General features: G+C 65.3%; 2 protein-coding genes across 3 annotated transcripts; one reads left to right on the top strand and one right to left on the bottom strand.

The window, feature by feature from the left end:
* Window positions 1-1,655: 1,655 nt before the first annotated feature.
* On the bottom strand, window positions 1,656-6,510 carry SGCA (sarcoglycan alpha). 2 transcript variants are annotated; one of them, XM_032711398.1, is made up of 9 exons: window positions 6,108-6,510; window positions 5,312-5,464; window positions 4,679-4,821; window positions 4,523-4,595; window positions 4,236-4,434; window positions 3,747-3,909; window positions 3,456-3,661; window positions 3,276-3,302; window positions 1,656-2,063 (listed from the first exon to the last, which is right to left on the bottom strand). In XM_032711398.1, exons 1-9 carry the CDS (start codon window positions 6,145-6,147, stop codon window positions 1,868-1,870), a joined length of 1,200 nt encoding a protein of 399 aa, XP_032567289.1. In that variant the 5' UTR covers window positions 6,148-6,510; the 3' UTR covers window positions 1,656-1,867. The 2 variants fall into 2 exon arrangements, with proteins under 2 accessions (XP_032567289.1, XP_032567290.1); XM_032711399.1 differs by having other exon boundaries at window positions 4,679-4,818; window positions 6,108-6,507.
* Window positions 6,511-7,821: 1,311 nt separating this feature from the next.
* Window positions 7,822-25,476, top strand: PPP1R9B (protein phosphatase 1 regulatory subunit 9B). Its single transcript, XM_032711069.1, has 20 exons — window positions 7,822-9,558; window positions 11,979-12,111; window positions 12,224-12,344; window positions 12,887-12,991; window positions 13,327-13,462; window positions 13,576-13,728; window positions 13,816-13,869; window positions 14,339-14,568; window positions 15,490-15,586; window positions 16,831-16,853; window positions 18,914-19,199; window positions 20,335-20,386; window positions 21,457-21,611; window positions 22,244-22,502; window positions 22,602-22,689; window positions 23,345-23,419; window positions 23,497-23,653; window positions 24,338-24,451; window positions 24,534-24,689; window positions 25,195-25,476. Exons 1-20 carry the CDS (start codon window positions 8,260-8,262, stop codon window positions 25,351-25,353), a joined length of 3,852 nt encoding a protein of 1,283 aa, XP_032566960.1. The 5' UTR covers window positions 7,822-8,259; the 3' UTR covers window positions 25,354-25,476.
* The last annotated feature ends 388 nt before the right edge of the window (window positions 25,477-25,864 follow it).

The following is a 25,864-nucleotide window of genomic DNA, read 5'->3' as shown; positions in this document are numbered from 1 at the left end:
ATCCCTCTCCATCCCTGCATCCCCCCCAGGCACAGAGGGGCACGAACCCACTCCCTCTTGCCGGGCCCATCTCCCGGTGGATACTCCGGGTTTTTCCCGGAGTTTGTACCTAGTTTGTATAATGTATAATAATAATAATAATAATAATAACAATAATAATAATAATAATAATAATAATTTTAAGTGGTTTGGGGGTTTTCTTTTTTTTTTTTTTTAAAAAGAAAAAGAAATTATTTTTTTTTTCTTGACTGCTGAAATAAAGCATGTGAAATGATCCAACAAACCTCGGGGTGCTCTTCCACGCCGCCTCTCGCTCTCGGGGGGGCTCGGGAGGGCGTCCAGGGCAGGTGGTGGGGTGGCCTTGGGAGCTCCTTGTCCCCAATCCCGCTCTCATCCCGGCTGATCCCACTCTGCTCCCGCCGAGCTTTTGCACTCCGCTCCTGCCCATCCTCCTTTCCAGCCCCCCAGCCCTCCTCCTCTTCCAGCCCCCCTGGGATGAGGGGGGAGAGGAAGGAAGGGGGAACCACCCCCCCGGTAGGAGGGTTGGGCTGGGTTTAGTGGGGCAGAGTTGCTGGGCACCCGCAGTGGAGGCAATTTGGGGGGGTCTCTGTCCCCTCCCCAAATGGAGGGAGAAATGGGGATGGTGGATCAAGGGGAGAAAGGGTTCGGGGGCAGCTGGTGCCAGGGTGGGGGACACTGGGGGGCTCTCAGCTCAGGGTGAGCCCCCAGAAGGAACGGGGGAGTGGGGTGGGCACAGGGAGACACCTCAAAATTGTGGCAGGGGGGTGGGCAAACAAAAGCCGTGCAAGAGGGGTGGGTGGGTGAGTGTGGGGGTGCTCTGCTGTGGGGGTACCCCGGCCTGGGGGTGCCTCAGTGTGTGGGTACCCTAGAGTATGTATGCCCTGGTGGGGGGGGGTCTCAGTGCGTTTGTGCCCCACCACAAGTCCCCCCTGCTCCCCTGGGTGCCCCACACATCCCAGCCCCATCTACACACCCCATACCCGCTCATTCATGCCAAGGCACCGGCAGCACCCCCACGTGTGCCCAGGGAGCAGGTTGTACCCACCCAGTGCCCCCCTCCCCAGGGTGGTGGGCACAAGCAGGACCCCCACAGCCCGGGGGGGGCTGCTCTGGCCGCGGGACAAGCCCTCAATGCTGCCATTCTCCAGCCCGTCAATGGGTCCCCTTGTTCCTCCCGGGCCCCCATGTTTTCCTAACCCCCACCCTGGCGCCTGCCCCGTGCAAGGGGGGGGGGGCTGCGGTGAAAGAGGCTCTTTCTTTGGAGGGGTTGGGCTGGGGGACCCCCTGGGGGGGTCGGGGAGGGGTTAGGGGGGTGCTGAGCGGGACGCTGAGTGGGATATCCAGGTCTACGCGGTGCGGACGGAGGATTTGGGAGCTCCAGGAGAGATCCTGCTGGACACGGACACCCAGGTGAGCGGGGGGGGCATTGGGGTGCCATCATGGGTCCCAGGGACTGTGTCCCCCCCGTTGTGCCTATTCCCATCCTCTTCCTGCTCCCCTTTCCCTCTACAAGGCTGAGGGATGCGCAGAGTCATCCCAACCCTTACGGAGGTTGCAAGCCTTTCATGGGGATCATGGCTGGAACAGGGTGGGCACTCCAAAACCTGCTCTGCAAATAAAGCAGAAAAGCCTCATTTCATCACTAAATGGTCAATTTATCCTCCAAAACTCACCCCAAAGAGAAGACACCCCAAAATCCTCCAGGCAACAGCCCGGCAGCGGGCAGAGCTCAGTCAGAAGGGCTGAACTCTGCCTGGGGGGGCTTCTGTACCCCCAAAAACATCAGGACACCCCTTTCCCATCCCTGGGATTGTCCCCCTCCCCCTGGCACACCCCTGGGTGCCCCTCACTGAGGGAGGAGGGGCACACGGGCCCCGTCCCGGGGGCTGGGCATGGGGTTGATGCGCTGGCCCGTGCGGACGTTGAACATGGGCAGCGTGGAAAGGGGCCGGGGCACATCCCGGATCACATCCCGGCTCCCGGCCATGTGCCGCAGCTCCTCCGTGTCCCCATGGATGGTGGTGTGGTGGACCAGCTGGATGCTGAGAGGGGAAGGAGAATGGGATGAGGCACCCCATGTTTTCACCTGTGTCCCCCTGGGGAGGGGGTTGGTGCCCCATTATTAGGGTTTGTCTCCCCTGCCGTTGGGGTGTGCTCACTCATCATTTGGGCTCGCCTCCCACAGTTGGGGTCTATGCCCCATCATTTGGGTTTTTCCCCTCATCACTGGGGTCTGCATCCCATCACTGGGATTGCCTCCCCATAATTTGGGTCCACCCACCCTTCATTGGGGTCTTAATGCCATTATTGGGATCTGCACCCCATCACTGGATTCCACTCACCCATCACAGGGTCCTGTTCACCCATCATTGGGGTCTGCCCCCCCAAATCAGAGTCTGAACCCCATCATTTGGGTCTGCCCATCCATTATTTGGGTTTGCACTCCATCATTGGGGTCTGAGTGCCATTATTGGGGTCTGCACCCCAGCATTGGGTCTGTCCCCCATCATTAGGGTGTACTGCTCATCACTGGGTCTGCCCATCCTTCACTGGGGTCTGAATGCCTCACCATTGGGTTCTACCCACTCACCATTGGGGTCTACCCCCCAAAATTGGGTCTACACTCCATAATTAGGGTCTGGCCCCCATCACCAGGAATTGATCCCCATCATTTGGGTTTGCCCTCCTGTTATTGGGGTCTGTATGCCATCGTTGGGGTCTGCACCTCATCACTGGGGTCTGTTCATTTATCACTGGGGTCTGTTCACCTATCACTGGGGTCTGTTCACCTATCACCGGGGTCTGCCCACCCTTCATTGGGGTCTGCACCCCAGCACTGGGTTCTACCCACCCATCACGGGGGTCTGCCCAAACATCTTTGGGGTCTGGACCCATCCCCAGGGTGTGCCCCCCAACCTCGGGGTCTGCCCCCCATCCTCGGGTACCCCATGCCCAGGGTACCTCCTGGCTGCTGTTGGTTCCACCCGAGGCTACTGGAGAAGTAAAGCAGCTCTTGTGCTCCAACCCGTGTCTCAGGGGGGTTATTGGGGGGTGCCAAGGGGTGGGGAGGGGAGGAGGGGGGCTGGGGGGGCCTTTTGGGATGGGGGGATCCTTTAAGCTCTACCACCTCCGGGACACCCCCCAAACAGTTCCCTGTCCCTCTCTCCTCTGTTGTCCCATCCCCATGACAAAGCCCCCCGAAGCAGCCCTCCCAGAGTAGCCCCCCCAGCTCGGTCTGGGGTGTCAGGGCTTACTCAGACGTCTGCAAGTCCCGTTTTTGCCTAAAAAACAGGGGAAAAAGGGAAAAAAAATCGATAATTATGGTGAGAAGGGCTCTCACCATCCCCAGCTTGTCCTGGGGCCACAATGGCCGGGAAAGGGGCACCCAACCTGGGGTAGGGGAGACCCCCACCCTGAGCGTGCCCCCGACTCACACTCCCTCCCTGCGGCAGCACATGAGGTGGCCCAGGAGCAGACAGAGCAGCGCAGCCACCACCAGTGGCACCAGCAGCGTCACCAGGAACCCTGGCAGCAGGTCCTGGGGGGGCACCTCGGTGGGGGGCTGGAAATCCCCATCCTCCTCCAGCACCCCAGACCCCCAAACCGGCCCCGGAGTCGTGGGGCTGGGCCAGACCCGCAGCTGCAACGGGGTTGGGGGTGGTTAGGAGGGGTGGGGGGTCCCCACGGGGGGTGTTGTGAGAGGTGGGGGCACACGTGGGTCTCACCAGGGTGAGGTTGCACCAGCGGATGGAGAAGTGGGGGGCAAAGGTGTCGTAGCAGGAGGCGAGGGGCTGCTGGCCCAGGTTGCAGCGGAAGCGGCTCTGGGGGGACACGGCCGACTCCAGGCACGGGGAGAAGGGGCTGTGGGAGCCCACCTTCACGTACACCCTGTGGTGGAGGTGGGCCCCCAAAACCCACCCATGGTGAGAAGGGGCCATGGGAACCTGCCTTCATGTACACACTGCGGGGTGGGGGTCACTGGCTGCAGGTGATCCCCAAACCCCACCCATGGGGAGAAGGGGCCACGGGAAACTACCTTCATGTACACCCTAAGGCAGCTTCAGGTGAGCCCCCAAAACCACACTGAGAAGACCCCATGGGAACCCATCATCATGTGCACCCTGTGGGGCGGGGGCACTGGCTGGAGGTGACCCCCAAAACCCACCCAGGGTCTGCCCAGGGAGCACCCCCAGCCCCCCCAGCCCTGCCTGTACCCCTCCTTGCGCCCCTCGATGGGCAGCGGGACGCGGCTGCCCCGGTCCAGGGCGGAGGTGACGTTGATGACCTGGAGGTCTCCGCGCTCCCAGACTCCGGCCGAGCCCTGCAGGAACATCTCCCGCGCGGCCTCCGGCAGCAGCTCCTCCACATTCCTGTTCCCCACCAGGAACTCAGCCTGGTACGGGGGTTCCCCACCTGTGGGGCGACACGCAGCACCCATGGGGAAACCCCTGGCCCATCCTGTGGGGTGTCCTGGTGCAACTTGGGGGTGCCCAGCCCTCACCTGGGGCGGGGACGACGGTGATGACGAGGCGCTGGGACACCGTGGCGTAGGTGCGGCGGTTGTAGGCCAGCACCTGCAAGGACAGGGGACACCCCTGAAGATGTCACCCCTTCCTGTGCCACCCCAGAAGCAGGGGGTGTGAGGGTGGGCACCTACCTCGATGGTGTGGGTGCCCACCTCGCTGGCCGTGGGGCAGCCATACAGGTAGCCGGGCTGGCGGGGATCCCGCTGGAGGTACCGCAGCCACCGCGGCAGGTCCGGGTGGTCCCGCAGGTGGGCTTGGAAGGTGATGGGGGCTGCTGGGACACACGGGGGGTGGGGATGGACACACACATGGGCACAGCACAGGCTGTGATGCGCCTGAGAAGTCCTTCCCCATCCAGCTGGTCCCCACAAGGAAACAGGGATGGTCCCTGGGGGTCCTGATCCCCCAAAGGGAGGGAACCCCCGGGGGAGGGGACACTCAGTGATGCTCTGGGGGGGTTGACACTGCCCAGGGGGTCTCAAATGGGTGGAGGGTGGAGAGGGAGGGATGGAGGGTGGGATGGAGGGTGGAAAGAAGGGAGGGATGGAGGGTGGGATGGGATGGGATGGGATGGGATGGGATAGAAGGATGGATGGATGGATGGATGGATGGATGGACAGATGGATGGATGGATGTTTACAGGACTGGATGGTTGGAGGGATGGATGGACAGATGGCCCAGCTGGGATGGGGACTGGCAGGGAGGATTATCCAGTGCCCCCATTATGAGTCCCATCCCCTCAGTCCTCCCATGCTGGCCCTTACCATCATCATCCTCACTCCCAGTGGGAAAGGCCTCCTGGAACAGCTCCCGCTCCAGCTCATGAACGAAGACAGTTCCAGTCTCGAAGGAGATGCGGTGGTCAGGGAGGACGTGGTGGTCGGGGAGGGTGGTCTGGGACACCCCCAGGGCCATGGCTGTGACCACACACAGGGCTGGGGCCGAGGCTGGGGACACACGGCCCTTCCCTGCCTCAGATTCCCCTTTTCCAGAGACCCCGGGACAAGCCACAGGTGCCCACAGACCCCCTGGGACAGAAACGTGTTCCTGCAGTGCCAGGTGTCCCAAGGCAGTGGAGTGGGGATATATTTAGGAGAGGATGGGATAGGGACAGGGACAGGGACAGAGACAGGATAGGGACAGAGACCAGGATGGGGATGGGGACAGGATGGTGGCAGGGACAGAATGGGACCAGGGATGGGACAGGGATGAGGAAAGAAGCAGGATGGGGACAGGGACAAGATAGGGACTAAGTGGGGATGGAGTCAAAGGTGGAGATGGGGACAACAACAGGAAGGGATGGGGCCAGCACCTTCCCTTTCCCTGCTCCTGTCACGCAGAGGTCCCACTCGCTGTCCCCCGCCCTGTCCCAAACCCAGCTGGCATCCGGGACAGGACGGCTTTATTTAGCTCTGTCACGTCCCAACCCTGTCCCCACGTCCTCTCCCACTTACACCCCCCGTGCCCACCCTGTTCTGGGGGTCCCCCCCTACCCTCCCTGTCGGGGGTCCCCCAAGCCCAGTTGTGTCCCCCCGAGGGGGTGACAGGGCTGTCACTCGCCTGCCAGCACCCAGAGCCGGAGCAGCTCGGGCACCTCCATCTTCGCCAGCGCTGGGAATGGGGCCAGGGCTGATTGACAGAGGCAGCAGGGGCTGCCCAGGATGGGAGGGCCCTCCTGGGGGGGTCCCACAGGGGACACCCTGCCACAGCCACCTCTTGCCACCAAGGCACGGAGCACCGGGGCTGCCGAGGGCCTCCCGTGTCCCCTGGTGGCGTCCGTGGGGTGTCCCCTGGGTGGGCTTGTCCCAGTGCCCCACTGAGGGTACCGGGGTGGCAATGAGGGGACGGGATGGGGGACACTTGGGGATAGCCCCCACCAGCGTGGCCACCACCACTGCCCTGCACACGCATGTGGCACCAAGATGGGAACACGTGTGTGCACACGCGTGGGTGCGTGGGGACAGTGACATGGGTGGAGGGCACTGGGACAGCAGGGGGTGGCACTGATGGGGACCAGACTCTGTGGTGGGGCTTGGGGGGGCAGGTGGCAGTGGCAGAAGGGAAAGGGGGTGGTCGTGGGGGGGATGTTGCACCATGTCACGCCTCGTCACGCCTCGTCGCGCCTCGTCACGCCTCGTCAGGCCATGTCACACACAAAGGGTCGGGAGATGCCTTGGGTGACAAAGGGGACACACACACATCTGCAGGGTCCTGCTGCCCCAGACTGGGGGTGCAGGGGTGCCCCCCACCCTGCCCTCCACCCCCTCGGGGGGCTCCTCACACAGCAAGGACCCCCAACACAGCCATAGGCTGTTGTGTCTGCCCCTCCCCTACCCACCAGTGGGAAGACAAGAACCCCCCAAACAGCCCCCCAAAATATCCCCTGGTCTCTGCAGGAATGAGGGGAGCACCACCATAGCCCCCCCTCCGGGACCCCCTGCCTCAGTTTCCCCTCCCGCCACCCCTGAGTGGAGGTGTCAGAGGGGATGTGCAGCACCCCCAGGATGGATTTAGGGGGACAGAGAGTAAATGGGGGACACCGCGGGACACCTGGAGGTGGGGGGTGCTTCGGGCATGGGGGTGTGGAGGTCCCAGGGAGGGACACGTGGATAAAGCTGAGGGGACACAGGGAGAGGAGCAGGAGGACACAGGGACAGACCCAGGAAAGGCACGGGGACAGGGTGGGGAACGTGGATAGAAATTTGGGGGGACACGAGGATCAGATGGAGGGATGTAGGTATGAACTTGGGGGGGTTGTGGGTATAAACTTGGGGGGGATATGAGGACACGATAGGGGAATACGGGGACAAACTCGGGGGGACATAGGGGTAATCTCGGGGGATATGGGGACAGGATGGGGGGACATGTGGGGACAGGGCAGGAGTGGATGTAGGGGAAGACCCACGGGGTGTGAATACAGAACTGGGGGGTACAGGGACAGGACCGAGGGGACACGGGGACCAGCCTGGGGGCCACGGGGACAAAACTGGGGAGGGGGGGACAGGAGCAGAATCAGACAGACACGGTGGGGAGCAGAGATGGGGAGGTGGGAGACACACGGGGACAGAGACGGAGGGGACAGAGCTGGAGGGGGGGACACACGGGGACAGCGCTGGGGGGGACACGCGGGGACAGCGCGAGGGGTGGTAACAGCGGCCAAGGCGGCGCGGGGGGGGACCCACACTGCACAGCGCGGATGCTGGGGGGGGACGCGCCGCAGGGAGGGGACCCCCGGGCGGGTGCGGGGAGGGGACCGTAGGGGGAGAGGGGGCTTTGGGGTAGGGGTGGTGGGGGGTCCCCATGGCCGGGCTGAGGCGGCGGCGGCGCTGAGGCCGAAGCGCGGCGCCGAGGAAGAGGAAGAGCGAGAGAGCGCTGCTAAGACCCAGAGGGCTCTGCGGGCAGCGGGGCGGGCAGAGCGCGCAGGCAGCGGCGGCTCCATCACCAGCCACAGAGAAAGGGGAAGAGGAGGAGGAGAAGGGAGGAAGGAAGAAGGGCCGCGGCGGAGCAGGGCGGGCGGGGGGGCCCCGCCGAGGATGGACATGGCCTGACGGGGCCTGGCAGCCGGCCGGTGCAGGTGTGCCGGCGGCGGCCCCCCCCGGCAGCATCCTCGCCCTCCCCGATGCCGCTGTAGCCGGCGAGGGGCCGCGGCGTGAGCGGGGGCTCGGCGGGGGCGGCGGCGGCGAGCGATGCTGCGGGGAGAGGCGGCGGAGCCATGCTGAGGACGGAGGCAGGCGGAGGGGCGGCCGCCGGGGGGGGGTCCCCCTCCTCCGGCGGGGCGGCGGGCGGCGGGGGGCTGCGGAGCGCGTCCCCGCACCGGAACGCCTACGAGGCCACCATCCAGGCCCTGGCGCCCACAAAGGAGGCCGACGGCGGCGAGGACGGCAAGAAGAGCCGGGGCAAGAAGTATGGCTCCAACGTCCACCGGATCAAGAACATGTTCCTGCAGATGGGGACGGCGCCCGGCCCCGAGGGCGCCTGCGACCTGGCCAAGGCCAAGGAGAAGCCGGTGCGCCTCTCCTTGCCCCGCGCCGGCAGCCTCAGCGAGACCATGGACCAGGGCAGCCTCCTCAAGCTGGGCACCAGCGTCTCGGAGCGGGTCAGCCGCTTTGACTCCAAGCCCGACAAGCCCTTCTCCAAGCTGCAGGAGACCCGCAAGATCTTCGAGAGGAGCCCGCAGGAGAAGGCCACCACCACCAAGCTGCTGCTCCGCAAGGAGCGCGCCGGCTTCCAGGACCGCAAGCTGGACGTGGTGGTGAGGTTCAACGGCAGCACCGAGTCCCTGGACAAGCTGGACGCCGACGCCGTGTCGCCCACGGTCAGCCAGCTCAGCGCTGTCTTCGAGAAGGCCGATCTCCGGAACAACCTGCACAAGGCGCAGGGCAGGGCGGGAGCGCCGCTCAACGCCAAGGTGGTGGGCAAGCAGCCGCGGGTCTTCGCGCCGGGCGCCGAGGCCGGGCGCCAGGGCGATGGGCACCCTGCCCCAACCCGCGCCCGGCCACCCGAGGAGGAGAAGGCGCCGAGCAAAAGCGTGAGGCCGGCGGAGAAGGAACCGGCCGCCCCACGGGTGCAGGAGGTCTGCAAGATCAAGCCGGTGGAGGTGGAGGAGAGCGGAGAGGGTGAGGATGAGGAGGAAGAGGCGGCGGCAGCGGGAGAAGCGGTGCCACCTGTGCCCCAACTGGCCAAGGGGGACGAGGGTCCAGCGGCCACCGCCCCACGGCTGGATGGGGGCGCCGGGGTTGCTGCGGGCGAGGAGGGCGTCAAGGGCGAGCGGGCGGAGGAGGGCGATGGCTACGAGGAGGCCAAGAAGGAGGACTTCTCTGAGGCGGACCTGGTGGACATAAGTGCCTACAGCGGGCTCGGGGAGGACTCGGGGGGCAGCGGGCTGGAGGAGGAGGAGGAGACCGAAGGGCTGTACGAACCCGAGTCGGGCTGTGTGGAGATCCCTGGGCTGTCTGAGGAAGAGGAGCCTGTCCCCAACCGCAAGATCCAGTTCAGCACAGCGCCCATCCAGGTGAGACTGGCTGGGGGTGGGGGGCAGCTGGGGAGGAAGGGAACCCGGGGTGATGGGTACCCTGGAGTGAGGGGTACTCAGAGTGACAGATACCTGGGGTGAGGGGTAACCGGGGTGAGGGGTAACCAGGGTGACGGGTACCCAGGGGACAGATACCCAGGGTGAAGAGTACCCAGGGTGAGGGGTACCCTGGCTGTACCCAAGTGGGCCCAGGTGGGCAAGCAGCCCAAGATGAGGGGTACCTTAAGATGAAGGGCACCCCAGGGTGAGGGGCAGCCCAGATTGGTGTATGGGACCCCCACAAAATCACCCATTTGGAGGGGACAGAAAAATGGGGTGCAGGTCTGTGCCCCCCTGCTCTGTGCCCTCCACAGACAGGGCATCCCTCCTGGCCGTGCCCTTGCACTGGGGGAAGGTGGGCCTGGGCCTGGCTAACGAGCTGGCTAATGAAGGGCCAAGCCCGGGCATGGGGCCCCCCCTGCCAACAAGGGGCCCCCCGGGGCTGGTGCAATGGGGTCAGGTACCTGCTGGGGTGGACTGTGCACAGCACCCAGTGCCAACCTCCCCATCGTGCCCGGGACGGGCCAAGACCTACTCCATATTTTGGGAGGGGATGCCTGAAATATCCGTGTACGAGGTGCTGGGTGCCGGGGCTGTGCCACCCTTGGTCCTGGGTGTCCCTCGGTGCCAGGACTCCTCCCAAACCGGGGGGTCCCCTAGGACAAGGTGGCACTGGGGGGGTTGTGCCCCCCCTCGTGTGCCCAGCCCGGTGCCCAGAGCCGTTTCGGGAAGTGGAGGAAGGGGAAGTGCCGTGGCAGCGTGGCTGGGTGGGCGGCATCGCCCGAGCACCCCCTGCTCCCTGCCGGGGATCCTGGCAGGGTTTGGGGTCCCTACCTGGGATGCTCCCCCCGGGGAAGGGGGGGCTAAAGGGGCCGTGCAGCTATTTTGGGGTGTTCTCTCCCGCACGGATCCCCCCGACCGCGGGAGCAGCGGTTGCTTTGTGCCGGAGCCGGGTTATTTTTAGAGCCCCGGCCTATATTCTGGCTCTGAGTCAGAGCGGGTGGGTGGCCCCACCTGGGACAGGGGGACAGGGGGACAGGGAGCACTGTGGCCTGGGCAGGGGGCAGTGGTGGCCGTGTGCTGGGGTGGCTGCATGTTGCAGGGAGTCTTGATCCTGTGGGAACCAGCCAACCCGACCCTGGGAATGGTGCCCTGGCCATGGATGCGTTTTTGGGGTGCTCTGCTCACCCCAGCACAGCCTTTAACCTCTTGCTTTTACCTACCTCGGGGAGGGGTCCCACCTGTGGGGGTGGGTGGAGAGTGGGATCCAGGTCCCTGCCCAGGTACAGGGGTGATACTGAGCCCCCCAAACCCGCTGTAGGGCTTGGAGACGTTGGGGACCCCCCCAGCCCAGTGCTGGGGGCACACACCACCAGCCCCTTCCCTTGGCTTCGGTTGCTTCTCCCTTGGAATCTATTCCAGACCCCCCCCACATCCCAAATCCCCTAGGACCTGGGGGTGGGGTGGGAGGCACAGCAGGGTGAGTGGGGACATGTACCCACAGCCCCCCAGGGACCTCATATGGACGGGGGGACATTGGCACGTCTCCTGCCCTGCTCCTCCCTGTCACCCCTGGGTGCCACCCGTGTGGGTCCTACCCTTCTGTGGGTGTCACTGGGCTTTGTCCCCTGACACTCATCCCTAATACCCTTTGTGTCCAGGCTTTATCACCACGGTGTTATCCCTAATCCACTCGCTCTGGCGGCATCGAGGGGCCAGGGCCCCTCCTGGGACATCTGCCAGGCCCAGCCCCTGCCAGCCCCTCCCCAGCAGCCCCCAGTGGACATGGCACCCACTCCCTCCGGCTCCAGGCTGGGGACAACATCCTGGAGGCACATCCAGCCTCGGCCAGGGAGGGTTTAGGGGTGCCCCATGGTGGGGGTCAGCGTCCCCAGGGATTTGGCACGGGAGGGTGAAGAGATGCCCCACAACAAGGGTCAGTGTCCCTGAGGATTTGACACAGGAGGGTTTTGGGGTGCCTCATGAGAGGAGTCAGCATCTCCAGGGATTTGAGGTGCCTCATCCTTCTATTAGTCCTTCATTTCATCCATCCATTCTTCCACCTATCCTTCCTTCCTTCCTTCCTTTTTTCTAGTCATTCTACCATCTGTCCATCCATCCATCCATCCATCCTTCCATGGGGTGCAGGCACCATCTCCTCTCCCAGAGCCACCTCCAAACCCTTTGTCCTTCCTCATCTCCCCCTCGCTCCATGACACGATGTGGGGAGGGGGATTCTCTGGTGTCTTACAGGCTCCCTGCCCTGCCCATGCCTGGGGCTCTCCCACCCGGGAATTCCCATTGCCATGGGTGTCCCTGGTGTTTTCCCACCTGGCTGAGCAGCTCCCTGTTCCCACCAGGTGTTCAGCACTTACTCCAACGAGGACTACGACCGCCGCAATGAGGACGTCGACCCCATGGCCGCCTCGGCCGAGTACGAGCTGGAGAAGAGGGTGGAGAGACTCGACCTCTTCCCTGTGGAGCTGGAGAAAGGTGGGTCCTCACCCCATCCCACACCCCAGGACCCTTGTGGCACCTTGGAGGTGACTCTGTGGCATTGGGTGGCTGTGGCCACCCCGCCAGGACACGTCTGTCTGTCCCACAGACTCCGAAGGGTTGGGGATCAGCATCATCGGGATGGGAGCGGGGGCCGACATGGGCCTGGAGAAATTGGGAATCTTCGTCAAGACGGTGACGGAAGGAGGGGCGGCCCACCGGGATGGCAGGTACGGGCTGGGGGGACTGCCCACCTATATGGCTGCTCCTGGCACGGGGGTGGGAGCAGGGACACGGTTCAGGTGTTCCCCGGGATCAGGGAGATGATCCAGGTGTTCCCTGGGTGGGAGCAGATGATGATCCAGGTGTTCCTTGGGGTAAGAGCAGGGAAATGGTCCAGGTGTTCCCAAGATGGGAGCAGGGGCATGATCCAGATGTTCCCTGGTGTAGGAGTAGGCAGATGGTCCAGGTGCTCCCTGGGGTGGGAGCAGGGAAATGGTCCAGGTGTTCCCAGGATGGGAGTAGGCAGATGGTCCAGGTGCTCCCCAGGGTGGGAGCAGGGACATGGTCCAGATGTCCCCATGACAGGAGAAGGCAGATGATCCAGGTGTTCCCAGATAGGAGCAGATGATGACCCAGATGTTCCCTGGGGCGGGAGCAGATGATGATCCAGATGTTCCCTGGGGTGGGAGCAGATGACGATCCAGCTGTTCCCTGTGGTGGGGGAGGTGGGCGAGGGGTGGCCCCGTTGTGACGGTCCCCTTGTCCCCAGGATCCAGGTGAACGATCTGATTGTGGAGGTGGATGGCACCAGCCTGGTGGGGGTGACCCAGAGCTTCGCCGCCTCCGTCCTCAGGAACACCAAGGGCCGCGTCCGGTAGGACCCAGGGCTGGGGGGTTTGAGGGGCTGGGAGACCCCCAGAATCTGTGCTGAGACCCCTGTGGTCCCTGCCCCATAGCCTGTCCCCAGGCTGGGCTGTGCCCCAAAATACCACTCCCCCTCATAAATACCACTCCCTCCTCATGCCCGCTGCCTGCCCTGTGCCACCTGAGCACCCCCCAAAACGCCCCCAACTGCTCCCCATGACACCCCCTAAACCCACCACTCCCAGGAGGACTGCAGGGATGTCCCTCAGCTGTGTCCCCTGCCCTGTCCCCCTGCGGCCAGGCCCCCCCGTCCCTGCTGACCCCCCGTGCCCCGCTGCCCCCCAGGTTCCTGATCGGGCGGGAGAAGCCGGGGGAGCAGAGCGAGGTGGCACAGCTGATCCAGCAGACGCTGGAGCAGGAGCGGTGGCAGCGGGAGATGATCGAGCAGCGCTACACCCAGTACACCGAGGACGATGAGGAGGTGAGGGGACAACGCCCGCCCACCCACCCACCCAGGGTCCCCCCGCCTGACATGGGGCCGGTGACGCCATTTCCCCGGGTGGGGATGCCAATGGTGCCCTGTGCCCTCCCCAGACGGGCGAATATGCGACGGACGAGGAGGAGGAGATGAGCCCCATGTTCCCTGGTGGGGAGATGGCCATCGAGGTGTTCGAGCTGGCCGAGAATGAGGACACGCTGTCCCCCGTGGAGATGGACCCCGAGAAGCTGGTGCACAAGTTCAAGGAGGTGAGGAGGGGCTGGGGGGAAGCCAGGGGAGAGGGGGCTGCCCATACGTGTGTGCCCACCCCGTACCCACACCGGCTCCTCCCGCAGCTCCAGATCAAACACGCTGTCACCGAGGCCGAGATCCAGCAGCTCAAGAGGAAGGTGAGTAGGGGTCTGGGGGTCCTGGCTGCCCAGGGGTGGGGGGACACCCTGACATCTCCCCTGGCACTCCTGGATCTCCATCTCCACCATCCTCTCCGAATTCCTCACATCCCCACCCCTGCCCTGCACGTGCTGTGCCGTGTTCTGCCTGTCACCTGGCTGTGCCATGTCATGCCTGTTCCCTGTTTGATCCTTGCTGTGCCATGCCATGCCACACCACGTGGAACATGCCATGCCATGCCTATTCCCTGATTTGTAATGCCATGGCACACCATGCCATGCCATATCCTGTTCCCTGACTGTGCCATGCCGTGCCATATCCTTATCCCTGACTCTGCCGTGCCATACCATGCTGTGCCATGCTTGTTCCTGACTCTGCCATGCCATGCTGTGCCATATCCCACTCCCTGACTGTGCCATGCTGTGCCATATCCCACTCCCTGACTGTGCCATGCTGTGCCATCCCCAGCTGCAGTGCCTGGAGCAGGAGAAGGCACGCTGGCGGGCTGAGAAGGCCCAGCTGGAGCAGAGCGTGGAGGAGAACAAGGAGCGGATGGAGAAGCTGGAAGGGTACTGGATGGAGGCCCAGAACCTGTGCCAGGCTGTGGACGAGCACCTCAAGGAGACCCAGGCCCAGTACCAGACCCTGGAGCGCAAGTACAGCAAGGCCAAGCGGCTCATCAAGGAGTACCAGCAGAAGTGAGGGCAGCACCCACCCCCTGCCCATCCTCCCCTGGGCACCCCATGTCCACCCGGGCATGGACCCATCCCCTGGGAACTGACCCCTCCTCGGGCACCCCTGGTCCCTGGGAACATTGGGCTGGGCCAGGCCCTCCCTGGGCATCCCTGATCTCTGGACACAGACCATGCCATTGGGCTGAGCTGCCCCCTGGCCATGGATCTGTCCCCCAGGAACCAGATCCTTCCCTGGCACCCCCTGTCCCTGGGCACAGCCACATAACGTGGGCACAGATCATGCCCTTCGTGTGGACCCTCTTGTGGGGCTCTGACCCCTTCATGGGCACCCTTTGTCCCTGAGCACTTAACATCCCTTGGGCAGAAATAACATCTCTTGGGGCACCAGATCTTTCCTGGGCACCCCCTGTCCCTGGGCAGGGACATTCCACTGGGCAGGGACTCCTCCCTGGGGAAACAGCTCCATCCTGATCATGGATCATGCCCTGGGAAGGAACCTTCCTCTTGACAGAGACCCATCCCTGGGGCACCAAATCCTTCCTGGGCACCCTTTGTTCTCTTGGCATGGACCATTCCCTGTGCAGGGACCTTCCCTGTGACATGAATCCATCAAGGCCAGGTTGGACAGGGCTTGGAGTAACCTGGTCTAGTGGAAGGTGTCCCTGCCATGGCAGGGAGTGGGATAAGATCATCTTTAAGATCCCTTCCAGCCCCAACTATTCCATGACTTGATGATTCCATGATCCCTGGGGCTTGTGTGCATCCCTCATTCCCTGGGCACGGCCCATCCCCTGGAAGACCCCTGGACACCATCATCCCACTGGGCTGGGTGTCCCAGGATGCCCCTGCCCTGGTCCCCCTCCCTGGGGTATCCCCAGTGCCGGGGGGGGGGGAGGCCGTGCACCCACGCACCGATTCCTGCAGGGAGATCGAGTTCCTGAAGAAGGAGACGGCGCAGCGGCGGGTGCTGGAGGAGTCGGAGCTGGCACACAAAGAGGAGATGGAGAAGCTGCAGGAGAAGGTGGGCACCGGACGCCGGGACCAGGGGTGTCCCTGAGCCCCCCAGCCCCGCCCGGCCACGGCCACGCCGCTCCCGGGGCTCCGTCGCCGATGGATCGCGGGGGATCTGCTGGGCCGCCGGATCCCGCGCCGGGGGCTGTGGAGCCGTGTGGGGCACCGGCTCCCTCCGGACTGAGCTACGGATCCCACCCCGGGTCACGGTGGATCTACCTGAGGCTCCCACCGGGATTGTGCTCCCGCCACCGGATCACAGCGGATCTGCTCGGGCACTGGGCAATGCCCGGGCTCCTCCCGGCGCTGGATCCCATGCTGGATTGCAGGGGATCTGCCTGCAGATCCTGCTCCGGGGTCTGACAGCCCACAAAGAGATCACCTCGGGCACCAGATCCCAGGCTGCTTGCACGGGATCCCACGAGGGATCCCCAGAGATCATCCCACACGATCCTGTTGGGAGCCGGATCCCATGCTGGTCATGCTGGATCCCCCAACAGACCCCACTGGATTCCATGCCAGCCACACTGGATCCCCCCCAGCCGTTGGGTCAGAGCCGTGCGGGGCCACAGCGGATCCCACATGGGCTCACCGGATCCCAAAGGATCCCAAGGGTCTGCTGTGGGTCACAGGGGGGGGCATCCCCTGCCCAGCTGGGGGGCACCAGGGCACAGCGGGGAGGTCCCTGGCACCCAGCAGAGCCCCTCCATGCACCCGCCTCCATCACCCCAAAATATCCCCTGACATCTCACAGAGACTCACCCACCGCCTGCCTGCAGCCCCCTCCCCATCCCTGCCCCCTCCCCATCCCTGTGCCCCCAGTCTGCCCCCCTATTCCTACCCCCCCTCCACCCGTCTCTGTGCCCCTGTCCCTGTGTCCCCAACCTGCCCCCCATCTCTGTGCCCCCATCCCTGTCCCATCCACCCCTCCAGTCTCCTGCCCCTCTGTGCCATCTCCCTGCCCTCCCCCTTGTCCTTCCCACCCCCCCGTGTTTCCCCCCGCCCCAGCACCCCCATGTCCTGCCCCCTTTGTCCTTCCCCCCAGTCCCATCCATCCCCCCCGTCCTGTCCCCCCATCTCCGTGTCCCCATCCCTGTATCCTCATCCTGTCCCCCCACCCCATGTTCACAGCCATGTCCCCCCTACTGCTGTGTGTCCCCCCACCCCACGTTCACAACCGTGTGCCCCCCACCCCCCATGTGTGCCCCCTCCCGGCCCCCCCCGCTGAGACCTGTCCCCTTTGCTGTTTTTCAGATCTCCGAACTGGAGGCCAAGCTGCAGACTTTGAAAAATTCCAACCCGACTTAAACCACCCTCAAACCGCAGCGATTTCGGGGTGGGGGGGGCCCATTTCTTCTCCTCAAACCACCCCCCCAGCCCTGCCCCCCGCCCCTTCCCCACCTCTTCCCCACCGGGGAGGAGATGAGACCCCCGCCAAGGCCTCCTGGTGCCCCCCACTCCCCCCCTGGGGGCACAGGCAGTGTGTGTGTGGGGGGGCGTCTGACAGAGGGGGGTTTTGGGGGGGGACACACCCTGCGTTCGTGTCTGTGTCCAGTGTGAGTCTCGTGGTGACGTGATGGACCGATGGGGGGGGGCACAGCTCCCCCCAGGCCTCCCCCCTCCCCTCGACGTGACCCCCCCGCCCCCAGACACAGAGCTGGCACCCTGGTTGGACACTGTGGGGGCGGGGACCGGACAATGACACCCCCCACCCCCCCAAATTGTGAGCCATATTGGGGGGGTACGCTGGAAACCCCCCCAATCCCCAGCTCCTTCTCTTGGGACTCACCTGGAGCACGGGTCGGGGGGGCCGGTTGCCTTGGCCCTCCCCACCCCACCAACGGACTCACCCCCAGCCCCACAACGAGGTACCCCCCTCGGGGTTGGTGCCCGGGACCATCGCCATGGAGGGGGGACCCCAAGTGCCCCCCTCTCACTCCCCTTCAGTGCCACCATCGCCGGGCAGGAGGGACACCCCCCCAGCCTTTGCCAACCCCTGCAGCAGGACGGGGGGGCACCAGCCCCACTACCCCCCTGGCAGTGGGGGGCTGCCCAGCACCCCACTGTGGGGGCCCCCAGTGCCCCCCAGCACCCTCTGCTACCCTCCCTGAGCCCGGGGCTTTCGCCTTCCCTGGGCGGGGGGGGACACACGGGGGTCCCCCTCCAGGGTGAGGGTGATGCCCTCACCCCCCAACTGTAAATAACCCCCCCCCAAATCACAGTATTTCTCTGGGGCTGGGACACCCCCCACTACTGGCCACCCCCAGCCGGGTCGGGGGGTCCCACCCCCTCGGCCCGGGGGGAACCCCATTATTTTTCATTTCTATTTTGCCCCCCTCGCCCCCTGCCCCGAAGTACCGAGTCTCCGACAGTAACTGGATGTGGGGGCAACTGGGAGCCAGAGCTGGTTATACTGGGAGTGGGAGGCGGGGGGGGGCACGCGGGGGGGGGAAGGGGGGTCCGACTGGATTGGAGCCACTTGGGGAGGGGGGAGGATATTTAAGGGGGGGTCGGGGAGCGCGAGCCCCGGGGGGGGCCGGGGTTATTTAATCTCACACGTGTACCTGTGGGTGTATATACTATATATAATGTACCTATGTATGTACTGGTCCTCGTTTTGTAACGCAGCGTCCGCGGCCCCCCCACCCCATAAACGCGGCCTCGGCTTCCCCCCGCCTCCTTCTGCCCGCGGATGGGTCGGGGGGGGCGGCTGGGGGGGCTCGGGGGCGATGGGCGAGACTGGGAAGGATGGGGGGAATAGGGAAGACTGGGAGTGATTTGGGGTCATGGGGAGGAATGGGGAGGGTGGGGGACCGAGGAGGATGGGGGACACTGGAAGGAGTGGGAGGGTTTAGGGGGAACTGGGGGAAGTGAGAAGAACTGGGGGAACTGGGGGGAGTGGGCACGATGTGGGCACTGAGAGGAAGGGATTGGGGGGAAGTGGGAAGAATTGGAGGGGAGTGGGCAGGATTGGAAGGCACTGGGAGGAGCAGGAAAGACTGTAGGGCACTGAGAGGAATGGGAAGAATTGAGGGGCACTGGGAGGAGTGAGTAGCATGTGGAGGACATTGCGAAGGGTGGGGGGCACTTCGGGGCACTGTGGAGGATGGGAGACACTGGGCACCGTGGGGGCCACCGGTGTGTCCGTGCCCGGTGTCCCCGTGCCCGGTGTCCCCGTGCCCGGTCGCTGTCCGTTCAGCACCGCCGTGTGTGCGCGTCTGTCCGTCCGTGCCCGGTGTCCCCATGCCCCCTCCCCCGGTACCCCCCTCGTCGCTGTCCCTTCAGCACTGTCCCCGTGTGTGCGTCTGTCCCTCCCGTGCCCGCTGCCCGCCCCCAGAGCCCCCCCGCCCTTGTCCGTTCAGCGCCCCCGTGTATCCCCCCACGCCCCCCTCCCGGTGCCCCCCCGCCTCTGTCCGTTCATCACCGGCCCCGCTCCGGGCGGGGCTGACCCCGCCCCCCCGCCCCCGCCGTTTCCGGGTTCCTGTACCCCCCCCGCGGCCCCCGGCCCGGCGGGGCGGCCCAGCCCGGCTCGGCAGCGCCCTCCGCTCCCACCGGCCCTGCCACGGCCCCGGCCCAGCCCGCGGGAGGCGACCAGGGGCGACCAGGATGCCCCAGAAGCGCCGGTGAGTCGGGGGCGGGGGGGGACAGGGCGTCACCCCCGGACAGCGGCCCCGGCATGGCCCCATCCCCCGGTACAGCATCCCCGGTACAGCATCCCCAGGACAGCCCCACCCCCGGGACAGCATGCCTTGTACAGCCCCGGTACAGCACCTCCGGTAGAGCCCCTCCCCCGGGACAGCCCCGTCCCCCCCGGTTCAGTATTCCCGGTACAGCCTCATCCCCCGGGCAGCTCCCCCAGTACAACCCCGGTAGAGCCCCTCACCCCAGGGACAGCCCCACCCCTGATAACAGTGTCCCTGGTACAGCCCCCGGTACGGCTCCAGCCCCCGGTACAGCCCCGGTACACATCCGGTACAGCCCCCCTGCTCCCGGTACAGCCCCACCTCAGGTACAGCACCATCCCCCGGGACAGCCCCGGGACAGCCCCAGCCCGGTTCAGCCCCCCAGCTCCCGGTACAGCCCCACCCCACGTACAGAAGCATCCCCTGGGACAGCTCCGGTACAGCCGCATCCCGGTACAGCCCCATCCCCTGGTACAACCCCATCCCGGTACAGCCCCATCCCGGTACAGCCCCATCCCCTGGTACAGCCCCATCCCGGTACAGCCCCATCCCGGTACAGCCCCATCCCGGTACAGCCCCATCCCGGTACAGCCCCATCCCAGTACAGCCCCATCCCCTGGTACAGCCCCATCCCCTGGTACAGCCCCATCCCAGTACAGCCCCATCCCAGTACAGCCTCATCCCAGTACAGCCCCCCAACTCCCGGTTCGGCGACCCCGGGTACAGCCCCATCCCCCGGTACAGCCCCGGTACAGCCCCAGCCCGGTACAGCTCCAAACACCGCTACATCATCCCCGGTCCTGTCCCCTCCCGGTGCCGCCTCCCCTCAGCCCGCACCGGCGCTGGACCCGTTCCCCGGGGGGAGGGAGGGGCTGGGGGGGAGCCAGGAACGGATCTGCCCCCCCTTACCCCGCCTGCCCCCCCGCCCCGATGCTGCCAAGGCATTAGGAGTCCCTGTCCCCACCTCGAGACCCCCCGAACCCCGGGATACGGGGATCACTGGGAGGCAGGGGGGGGCACTGGCATCACTGGGAGAGGGTCTGGTCCCTCTCCTGACTGTCCCCTCTGTCCCCAGCTTTGTCCCACCATGTCGGTCTCCAAGCTGCAGGACACGGACGAGGTTTTTGGTGAGTCCCAGTGGGCACATGGGGTGCAGACGCCCAAATGGGGTGCAGACCACCCTGGGGGTGCAGAGCTGCCTGTGGGTCCCCACCCACCCTCAGTGTCCTCCTGTCTTAGGAGGGGACAAACTGAGCTTGGGGAAAACGTGTACTTGGGGACACAGGGATGTGTATGGGCAAGGGGACACGGGGACACATACAGGGGACAGGGGCATGCAGAGAGTGTCAGGGACATGGGGACACGTCCAGGACACACAGGTGTGGGCATAGGGATGTGCACAGGGTGACAGGAATGTGGGGACATGGGGAGAGGCACAGGGAGGTGCACAGGGTGGCAGGGACATGGGGTCATGGCCCAGAGCCACCCCTTGTGCTGGGTTGGGATACAGGAGTCACAGCAGGGCAGGGACATGAGTGGGATCCCAGCTGGACCATGGACAAAGCGTGGCCCCCCTGGGTGACAGGAACATTCTGTCCTCGGGGTCACCCCACTGCTTCTCTGCCAGGGCACCTCTTTGAACACTTCTCTCTGTCCCCCTGTTCCCTGTCCTGCCCCACTGGGGTGCCCCATCCATGTCCCCAATGCTCCCCTCTCCCTGTGCCCCCTCCAATCTCCCTGGGACCCCCCTCCTGCCCTTTGACTCTCCTGCCCTGTCCCCAATGTCCCTCTGTCCCCTCTCCACTGGGCTGACCTTCTCCTGACCTTCTGTCCACCTCCCTCCAACGCTCCCCCGTCCCCTTCTTGGCCATCCATCCCTCCATCTCCCATCAATCCATCACTCCCTCCTTTTCTCCCCATCTGCTTGGCCCCACCCATCCACCTGTCCACCATTTCCTTTTCCTTATCCATCCGTCCGTCCATCCATCCATCTTCCTTCTCCCTACCTGCTTCTCTATTCCCCCCTCCATCTCTCCCCATCTTCCTTCTCCATCCATCCATCCATCCCTTCTCCCTGCTTGTCCATCCCTCCATCTATCCCCATCGTCCTTCTCTCTCCTTGTCCATCCCATCCCACCCCGTGTCCGTCTGTCCGTCTCTCTCTCTCTCTCTGCCCCGGTCTCTCTTTCACCCCCAGATTTTACCGCTGTGGTTCCAGAGACGCCGCGCCTGGACAGCAGCCTGCACAAAGCCCGGGCCCGCCTGCTGGCCAAGGGCCGCCGCCACCGGCCCTCCCGCTCCCGCCTGCGCGACAGCGCCAGCTCCACCGAGGGCGACGAGGGGGACACCGCGGTGAGACCGGGGGGCGGCAGGGCCGGGGGGCACCGCGGACACCGGGGATGGGGTTGGGGGACGTCAGGGCTGGGGGCGCTGAAGGGGTGGGGGGCTCTGTGGACCCCAGGGATTAGAGGGGGGAATCCATGGCTTGGGGCACCGCAGACCCCAGGGACTAGAGGGGAATGGCCGGGCTGCAGGGCTGGGGGCACCACAGACCCCAGGGATTAGAGGGGAATGGCTGGGCTGCAGGGCTGGGGGCACCATCTACCCCAGGGATTTGAGGGGAATGGCCGGGCTGCAGGGCTGGGGGCACCATCTACCCTAGGGATTAGAGGGGAATGGCCGGGCTGCAGGGCTGGGGGCACCATCTACCCCAGGGATTAGAGGGGAATGGCCGGGCTGCAGAGCTGGGGGCACCATCTACCCCAGGGATTAGAGGGGAATGGCTGGGCTGCAGGGCTGGGGGCACCGCAGACCCCAGGGATTAGAGGGGAATGGTTGGGCTGCAGAGCTGGGGGCACCATCTACCCCAGGGATTAGAGGGGGGACGCCATGGCTGGGGTTAGGGCAGGGATGGGGGTCTAGGGCACAAACCCGAGAGAGTGCAGGGGTCTGACCCCCCCCTTCCCTTGCTGTGTGCCCCCCAGGGCACCGAGGGTGATGGCAGCCCCCCGACCCCCTCGCCCTTCTCCCGTGCCGGCGACTTCTCCTTCGACGGGGGCGCGGGACGGGCGGCGCTGGGGGACCCCCCGGCCCCCACGACGCCCCTCAGCCGCTACCGGCCCCTCACCAACACCTCGTCCCAGGAGGGGCTGTCAGGCCCCACTGTGCCCAAATCTTGCCCCAGCTCCGACAGCTCCCCCGGCTTCGCCCGCCACGATGCCCGGCCCCGGCAGCACAGCGAAGGTGAGACCCCCCCCGACCCCCCCGGGGCGCACAGGGACCCCCGGGACATCCCCCGGCACTGTGGGGACGGTGGGGGACACCCTGGTCCTTCTCCCGCAGATGACAGCAGGGACATGAGCCCCCCCGAGCCCGCCAGTCCCACCGTGGGGCTGGACAAGAAAACACGGAGGAAGTTCTTGGATTTGGGGTGAGACCCGGCCCTGGGGGAGCGGGGGGGTACACAGAGGAGGGGTGGAGGGGGACGGGGGGGATGGAGTGGGCCACGAAAGGATGAAGGAGGGGATGGAGAGGAGATGGAGGAAGGGATGCAGGAAGGGATAGGGAGGGATGGAAAGGGGATGGAGGTGGACAGAGGGATGCAGGACAGGATGGAGAGGTGGAGGAAGAGATGCAGGACGGGATAGGGAGGGATAGAGAGGGAATGGAGGGGGACACAAGGATGCAGAGGGGATGGAGAGGGACAGAGGGGTGCAGGGAGGGATGCAGGAAGGGATGGAGGGTGGATACAGGGAGGGATGGGGGGAAAGATGGGGGATGGAGGGATGCAGGGATGCAGGGATGGAGGGAGGACGGATGCAGAGATCGAGAGGTGCAATGGAAAGAAAGATGGAGACACAGCTGGAGAGATGCCTGAAGGGAGGAAAAGACAGCAGGATGCACAGAGAAGGGATGCACGAGTGGAGGATCCTCTGGAGGAAATGGAGGGGTCTCTGAGGATGGATGGATGGATGGCTGGAAAGATGGATGGATGGGTGGGTGGATGGAAGGATGGATGGATGGAAGGATGGGTCCTGGGGCCCATGGGGGGAGCACAGCCCTCAGGACTCCCCCCTCTCCCCCAGGGTGACCCTGCGCCGGGCGTCCTCCGGCAAGAGCCGCAAAGAGAAGAGCAGCAACCGCCTGTCCACGGGCAGCAGGTGAGGGACCCCCTCAGCCGGGGCAGGGGGGGCTGCCTGGGCACGGCCCCCACCCCCTGACACGGCTCTGTGCCCAGGGAGGCAGCAGAGGGTCCCGGCCGCCCCTCGGGCTCCCCCTTCCTGCCCTTCTCGTGGTTCTCGGACAGCGCCAGGGGCTCGGGCTCCCCCGGCTCCGCGTCCCCCTGCGGCTCCCCCCGGCACGAGGGGCTCAGCCCCGCCAAATCCGCCTCCCAGGTCAGTGCCCGGCCAGGGGAGGGGGGCCTGGCACTGTGGGGATAAGGGAGGGGATGGGGGCCCTACAGGGACGTCGATGCTCCCATGCATTCGGTGGCTACAGGAGAGGAGATGACACCAGCTGTAGGGACAGACAACAAAGCCCCATAGGGTCAGGGTGGATTTGGGGGGTGTCAGAGCCCTAAAGAGTCAAGACAAGTATTGGGGGCGGCAGGTCCAAAGCCCCATAGGATGAAGATGGATATGGGGGGGCTGTGTCAAAGCCCTAGAGGGTCAAAGCAGGTACTGGGGGTGGGGGCAAAGCCCTATAGGATCAAGATGGCTGGGGTGGGGGGGTGTCAAAGCCCTATAAAGTCATGACAGGTATTAGGAGGGGGTCCAAAGCCCTATAGGGTCAAAATGGCTTGGGAGAGGGGGGTGTCAAGACCCTAGAGTCAAGACAGGTATTGGGGTGGGGGTCCAAAGCCCCACAAGGTCAAGATAGCTGGGGTGGGGGCATGCAAAGCCCTATAGAGTCAAGACAGGTATTGGGGTGGAGGTTCAAAGCCCCACAAAATCAAGATAGATATGGGGGGGCTGTGGGATGAAAGCCCAGGGGGGTTTGGAAGCCCTATGGGTGTGGGAGGGTGCTGTAGAGGGGTCCGGGGGGGCAGCCCTGCCCTCACCCCCCTCATGCTGCCCCAGGACTCGACGCTGAGCGAGGACTCCCCCCCGCCCAGCGCCAGCCCCCGCCTGCCCGGGCCCCCCCGCGCCAAGTGCTCGTACCCCTACCACACCCTGTCCCAGTCCTCGGACGAGGTGAGACACGGCGAGGGGGCGAGGTTGGGGTGTTCCCCCCCCCCATATCCCACGGGGACCCCCCATTAACGCCCTGTGCCAGTTCCTGGAGGAGCCCCCCGGCGCGGCCGCGGGCTGGACGTGCCAGCAGGTGGGGCAGTGGCTGGAGAGCCTGAGCCTGGAGCAGTACGTGCAGGACTTTTCTGCCCACGGCGTGGACGGGCCCCGGCTCCTGCACCTCGACGGGGCCAAGCTCAAGGTACGGGGCTGGGAGGCTCTGATGAGGGGGCACGGGGGGGGTTCTGGGTGCTGCAACGGGCTCTGGGGTGGGGCAAGAGGTTCTGGGTACCCCGACAGAGCAGAAGATCTCAGAGGGTTCTAGGAACCCCAACAAGGTGCCTCATGGAGCAGGGGGTCTTAGAGGGTTCTGGGTACCCCAGTGGAGCGTTCCATGGAGCAGAAGGTCCAGGCAGGTTCTAGTTACCCCATTAAGATACAGGGCAGGAAGGTCTGGGATGGTTCTGGGTACCCCAAAGGGCTCATCAAGGGGTACCTAAACCCCCTCGCCCAAACCAGTGGCTCCACGGGGCAGGAAGTTCCAGGCATCCCAAGGGACGAGTCCAGGAGGCGGATGGGAGGTTCTGGGGCCCCCAAGGCGCTGCCGCACCGGGGGTGTGGGTACCGAGGATCTGAGGGGGGTCCCCGTACCCCAAAGGGCTTGGGGGGCAGCGTGGCCCCCCTGCCAGACCCTGCTGTGCCCACAGGCACTGGGGGTGGGCAGCTCCCAGGACAGGGCGGTGCTGAAGAGGAAGCTGAAGGAGCTGAGCCTGGCGGCCGAGAGGGAGCGCAAGGCCCAGGAGAAGGCGGAGAAGCAGCGGGAGAAGCAGAAGAAGAAGGACCTCCAGGAGCAGCGGCGGAGTTAAGGGGGGGCCTGGGAGTGCCCCTGCACCCCTTCCCCACCCACAGCCCCCCCGGGACGCCCCGGGGGACCCCCGGCGTGGGACACACTGGCGTGGCTGAGGGACGGTGCCAGGCTGAGACGAGCATGGAGCACCACGTGCCCCCCTCCTCCAGCCCCCTCCCCGCCTGCACCCCTGCACCCCACGGGCACAGCCGGGTTCCCCCTCCAGGGGCCCCTTTTCCAGATGCAAGTGGCACATTGGACACCCCCACCCTGCCCCGTCACCTCCCACCCCGTCAGCAGCACCCCAAGGGGGGCAGGGGGGTCACGGCCAGCATTGGCTGGGGACAGTGTGTGGCCTGACCCCCCCCCCCACGGGGACACCCCCCAGTTGGCGTGTGGGGGGTGACTGCTGACCTCCCCACACCCCCCCAGCCCCAAATACGGCGCCCCAGAGGCCACACCAGGAAATAAAAGGGTACCAAGGGCCAGTGCAAACCAGTGAGACCAGTGTGAGGCTGACTGGGGTGGGG

Source organism: Chiroxiphia lanceolata, chromosome 26 (assembly GCF_009829145.1).
Source record: "Chiroxiphia lanceolata isolate bChiLan1 chromosome 26, bChiLan1.pri, whole genome shotgun sequence".
Classification (NCBI taxonomy): Eukaryota; Metazoa; Chordata; class Aves; order Passeriformes; family Pipridae; genus Chiroxiphia; species Chiroxiphia lanceolata.
Note: the sequence above shows the minus strand (reverse complement) of the source record. Positions and strands in the feature narration are given on the sequence as shown.